This window comes from Habropoda laboriosa, unplaced genomic scaffold, assembly GCF_001263275.1.
Source record: "Habropoda laboriosa isolate 0110345459 unplaced genomic scaffold, ASM126327v1 scaffold204, whole genome shotgun sequence".
NCBI classification, from domain to species: domain Eukaryota; kingdom Metazoa; phylum Arthropoda; class Insecta; order Hymenoptera; family Apidae; genus Habropoda; species Habropoda laboriosa.
In genome coordinates this window covers 1,330,637-1,336,653 of record NW_017100385.1, presented here as the reverse complement: position 1 = coordinate 1,336,653, position 6,017 = coordinate 1,330,637, and the positions used below count along the sequence as shown (strand labels likewise).

General features: G+C 38.5%; 1 protein-coding gene across 1 annotated transcript in view; it reads right to left on the bottom strand.

Moving 5' to 3' along the window:
* The window catches only part of LOC108575016 (cilia- and flagella-associated protein 58-like), a 27,151-nt gene that overhangs the window by 10,030 nt on the left and 11,104 nt on the right, over nucleotides 1-6,017 (bottom strand). The window contains exons 5-7 of the mRNA XM_017937705.1: nucleotides 6,006-6,017; nucleotides 3,888-4,120; nucleotides 1,138-1,549 (exon numbers count right to left, since the gene is read on the bottom strand). The exon at nucleotides 6,006-6,017 is cut by the window's right edge and continues 253 nt beyond it. Coding sequence (XP_017793194.1) covers nucleotides 1,138-1,549; nucleotides 3,888-4,120; nucleotides 6,006-6,017 — 657 coding nt within the window. The remainder of the gene's footprint in view (nucleotides 1-1,137; nucleotides 1,550-3,887; nucleotides 4,121-6,005) is intronic.

Genomic DNA, 6,017 nt, shown 5'->3' with positions numbered 1-6,017 from the left:
ATGTACATTCTACTAAACCTCTGCGTACTAAAACTATTATACACAGTGTCCTATAAAACAGTATTAATTATTACTCCCTATTTTCAAGTTATTGTTTCACCAAGAATCACACACTTCTCACAATTTCTACATTTTATTTATTTTCGTTAAACTTCGTTCTGTATTTCAGCACCTTAGACTTACTCAGTACGAAACTTCTCAATTTCGCCAATATTTTCCCCTGTACGTCGTTGCGCTCACAGCAAATTAATGCCCTAACGGCGATATTCTGATAATTAATGAGAGATGGTGAAGAAAAGACACTGGATATTGAGCTACTCTATTGATAAATGTATAATTGATACCGAGTTCAACTGTACAGAGAGTGATGTATTGTAGTAGTCTCGCAATGCTAATGTCTGTTTCGCTGGTATGTTGGTGTATATATAAGCTGCAGCTGTTTCCCGATTGGTGGTTGTGGTATGAAAGTGGAAAAGTGCGGTGTGTTGTCTGATTGATCGACTGAAACTCTTCTTTTTGGGGGATCGAATTTATTAGCAACAGTAGCTTTATTTTTTTATTGCTGCAAGTGTTTTTAGCTTCTTCTAGAGCATGCATTGTTCGATCGCAGCGCAGGTTCGTCCGCGAAGAATACACGGTGGTCTTTGAATTGTATGTCGACTATTCGGTGTATGACTTTATTGGAAACATATTTGGACCGTTATATGTTCTTAGTCTGTTCTTTTAGTCTTAAGCATTTTCGTGTTCCGATGAGTGTGCCCGGGTGATGTGTGTTATGTTGCGATTCATTTTTCTTTTTTCCAGTCCATTGTTAGCGTCTCACAGAATGTATAACGTGTTTTTCTTTACATATTATTCCAGTATTTAACAAATAATTTGTAGAAACTGACGGAAAAAGTTTTGAGGGAACCAACGGGAATCGAACCCGGGACCGCCGGCTTAGCAAGCCGAGGCTTTGCGCACTACGCCAACTGCTCCCCCTATATTTCCCCTGCTCGATTTCCTATTTGGGCACGGAGGCCCCGATTAAAAATCTGTTAGACTTAATAGTTCAGATCGGTCGGATACGCGAACATTCCCTTTTCCCCTTTCACACCTCGATCTCTCTGAAAAAACAAAAATCATCTGGAAACTTACCTGCCGGGCCAAATGTTGAGCGGTCATATTATGCTTGTCCCTCTCCTTCTCCACCGCTATCAACTGTTTCTGAGCCTCCATGACATCTTGCATCGAGCTGTCGAGCTCGTGCTCGATCTTTCGTCTGCTGTACTCGCACACGACCATCTCGTGATTCAGCCTCTTAATGTGATCACCGAGGGTCTCCTTGGTACGCGCCAGGATGTTCTTCTCGCGCAGGATGATATCCATCTCTTGCTGCTTCTCAATTTGCTGCTTCTGAAACGTGAGCATCTGGTGCTCGGCGTTCTTCGCCCTGGCCAACGTCTGCTTCAACTGTTCCTCAAGGGACGATCGTTCGTTCTCCGCCTTCTGCATCCGTTTCACGGACACCTCTTTTTCCGTTTTGTACCTCGACACTTCTTCTTTCATTCTGTACGATCGAGAAGTAAATTGCGTGAAGAGGAAGATCATTGTTCTGATACGGTAGAGAGAAGATTTTTATATTTGTAGGATCACGAGCATTTCTTGCCTTCGCTCGTCCGGAGTAAGATTTGGAAGAGAGGAGATAGCGTTGATAGAGTTGATAGCGTGGAACGAAAGTGTGTGTGGTTCATAGTTGACGTAAACATTTACTTTTGTTTTATTTGCTATTGTTGCTAAGCTATTATTATTATTACTTTAATACACTTTCCGGACTTGAACCACCAGTCCAAATTAAATGCCACATATTCGGGAACGATTTTATAATTTTTCTGATATCAGAGAGAGGATAACTTAGAAATTTAAGAGAAATTTCACTTTCTTTATGAAAATATTCTTCCTCTTATCCGTTTAATTTTGAACAGATTTAAGATACAGGATCTCGATAAAAGTAAATTGAGCCAAAAATATAAATGCTACTACTTCCACTGCTCTGAGATTAATATTGCACGAATAAAAGTGTCACGTTTTATCCTAATATCCTCCGTAATATAATGGGGGGAAAATTGAACACTAGAAGCACCAGCTGGGTCAAAATGATCCATTAGCAACTTTCCGAAAAAGAGAGTCCGATTTCACTATTTTTTCCCAGTTCGTTAAATACAGTGATTGAATTGAAATGCAATATTATTTCATTTCAGTCGCAGAATATATTAGTTCCTTTACTGAATTTGTCCGCAGAAAATCTGGTCAATTGTTTTCTCTTAATAAATGATAACCAAAATTTGAAACAACTTTCAAGCACCAAAATTCAGTAACAAACGTTTATTTACAAGTGAAAAATAGCGTCTGAGCTGTCAGACTCTTGCATCAAACCACGTATAAAAGAAATATACAAGGAATACGTTAAACGTCTATAGCAAAACTATTCTTCTTCGTCGACGGAACGCCACACGACACATTCCCATTTTTCCCCTTTCTTTTTAATACGAGCAAATTCGTTTTGTCAACAGGATAATTCATCCAGCGGCTTCCTCCGGGGAAATATATGACAATTTGCATAGCAATTATACAACGGGCGTGCGTATCGACGCGCATTGTAATGCAAAATTTAATGGAAAATAAATTTCCAGCCCCGGTTCTGCCGATCTGGACCACGCGCTCGCGAATATAATTTCATAAATAGCCCGGCGAATAATGTTTCTCGCGTTAGCTCATGCGCCGCAATCAATTACATTCCGGTCGCGAGCGCGATATTTTATTAGCGGAAATCGAAATAATGTGTGTCGCGGCGTTCGTTCCGGCGAAAAAGAAAGGAACATGTCGGTTCTCGGTGATTTAAGCTTAATTAGATCGTCGATTCGCGAACAATTTCGTATCGATCTTCGTGGAAGAGAATCCGTGAAAGTGTTCGGATTATACAAAGTGTGCTCTGTTACGTTCGTTCATTTGTGCACTGTGCGATAAAGAAACCGAGGTGCAACGTTGCAGGTACTGTTCGAATATTTAAGGGGATTGGATGTGAATGTTCGTAGCGAGTGACTGAGTTTCGAGTTTTCGGGGTTGTCGGAGAAGAATGTTTGAACCGAGTGCTCGAGATTAGGGTGTGAAAGAAAAGTGCATTTCCACTGAAGATTTTTGGTGGATGTGACCAAACGTGTCCTGGGAACGTCTGAATGTCTGCTTGGCTTGTCTGAATTGAGCGAAGAGGGACGGCGAACTAGAGGAAAAGTGAACGTGCGGGTAAAAGAACATACCGGGTGTCTCGGATTTTTTCGATCAAACTTTGTCAAACTTCGCCAGTATGTTCCGTAGGTATAGCTAAGAGAAAAGTGTTATATAAACATAGGTCGTTGGACGCTTCGTTACAAAGTTATAGCAAAAATACGAAAGACGAAGAGAATGGTAACGAGCTTGCGGTTACTACGATGCAAGCAAGCTTCAAACGACCTATGTTCATATAACACTTTTCTCTTACTTGTACCCATAGAACATACTGACGAAGTTTGACAAAGTTTGATCGGTAAAAACTTGGACACCCTGTATAGTGTGAAAGATGCGTGGGAGAGTTAGCTATTGATTGGAGTTGTTGAGTAGTGTATTACGTTGTTAAAGTTGAATATTGTGTTGTACTTTCACGCTACTTTAACATACATATACAGGGTGTTCCGTTTGACTGGAAACGGTGGAATATCTCTAAATGAATTGTAGTTATGAAAAAAATGTTCTTACAAAAGTTGTTCGGTATATAGGGGGACGTTAGGTGGCCCAAAAAATTTTTCCGTAGGTGTAGCAGTGGGAGAGGTAGACAAAACGCTTTGTACAGTACTATCAAAGAGTAGCATTACCTGACTATAGCGTGTCTTGTCTCTTTCAGTTGCTTATCTTTGTCGGCGACTTCTTTGTCCAAACTCTGAATTTGATTATTAGCGCTCTCCAGGTCCGTTTCGAGGTTTAATTTCTTCACGGAGAGCTTGGTGAGTTCTTTCTGCATCTTTTCAGAGGATATCCGGTTCTCTTTCAGCAAACTCTCCAGTTTCAGCACGTTCGCAGCTGCAGCTTTTATCGACGCGTTTGCTGTCTAGCGAAATGTTCCAAACAATTAATCTTAAATAATGAACAATAACTGAGAGATTATTTTTCGCCGATGGCAAATCGTTTCAACGATAACAAATTGCTCGTGCAATATTACGCGGCAACGTTCCGATAAAGTTAACAAGCGTTTTTGTTAATTCTTTGAATACTATCGTTGGAATGCTTCAAGTGAAAAATGATTCTACCCGTTTCTATTGAATAACGACTTTTTGATCCAAATTTCGGTGGATAATTTATATAAACAGGAACACAGAGGAATATTTAAATGACATGGAAATGGGTTGTATATAACGCTTGTATAGAGTGCAGTATCTCTGAATTATTCTGAATATATGTACGTACATCGTCGGTTGAAAAATTAAGAATTCCAAAATGAACAATAAGAATAACAGTAAGTAGAAAAATTCTATCATACGACAAAAAATATTACATTTTTGCAACTTTTATACAAAATTGTAATTTAAACTTAAATTCTAGCTTTACCATTTTCTTCTATATTAATTATGTTTTATTTTGATGATTTAATACAAGCTTAATAATACACTTCAGTTATTTTTCAGTTAATAAAAATCATTTTATCACTTGTTGCACTGCCTCCTCTAGATAAACAAGGTTTTAATCAGCTACCTTAGCGTTGCTCTAAATTAACACGATCTTAATTATCTGCTCCAGAGTTACCCTAAATTAACAGGAATTTCGTCGTTTACCATAATACTGTCCTAACATAACACAAATTAAATCATATATATAATAATTTGCCATGAGATCATTCTAACATACACAAATGTAACCGATAATTTTTTTCAATTATATCTTTTAATATTTCTCTACAATAATAATAACTCGTGAAGAATTTAATTTGAAATTTTAACCTTTTAATAATCTGTTATTAAAGAGAAATTTTTGATAATAAAAAGTTTTAATTCAAGAAATTAAAATTAAAAATTAAGAAATGCCAAAACAAAAGATTTCACGGATTACGTACTGAACTCTGCCGCAGCGAAAGGGTTAAGGGCACTTCCGACCCGCTTATCCAATACTTTTTAATCATCGTCCCGTTTCCGAGCGGAATAAATCATACGCTTAAATTACTCAAACGCTTCCACGAGAGGCTATCAGCAACATGTATCTTCACGAAGTCATCCAACAAGTTTCCCGACGAGAACTTTTCGTCCTAGCGATTGAAGCCGCGTCTTGCAACCGCCTGGTGATCATCTGGCGGAGATAAGCTTTGTTCTCGAAATCGTTCCATCGACTACTTCGAACTCGCTATCGCGACCGGCCGTTGCATCCTCTCCTTTCTGTCCTCGTTCGTGGAAACTTGTTGAACTTTCGCGTGCATTTCGAAAGTGAGAAGCATTATTATTTAGACGAAACAGCCCTTACTTTGAAGACATAGCGAATGAATAAACAGAAGGCTACAACAATTGTTCACAGAAAGGATTGGAAAATCTGAATATAATTCACTGAACTATAAATCTTTTAAACATTAGAACTGAAACACGGTGTTTAGAAATTCTTCAAAATAATTCGTTAATTTTTCCTACGAAAAATGGCACAAATCGTTGAAAAGTCCTGCACTATTCGAAGAGCATTAACCCTTTGCACTCGAAGGCCCTTTTTTCTATGAGGAAGTAGCAAAAATTAATGTAATTTTTATTCCAAGCTGGTTCTTTCAAACTACTTCACTGCTGAGATCCCTAAACATGTAGTGAACAATTGACGGAGGTCCATAGACCTGCTGTCTTGGTAAATATCATCCTTAGAGTTGCCTCTAATGTCGCTTCTTAGTCGCCTCTCGGGCGCAAAGGGTTAATATTTTCTATAAACAAATACACGAATGTTAAACACGGCGTTTAGAGATTCTTCACCTCTAGATCGGC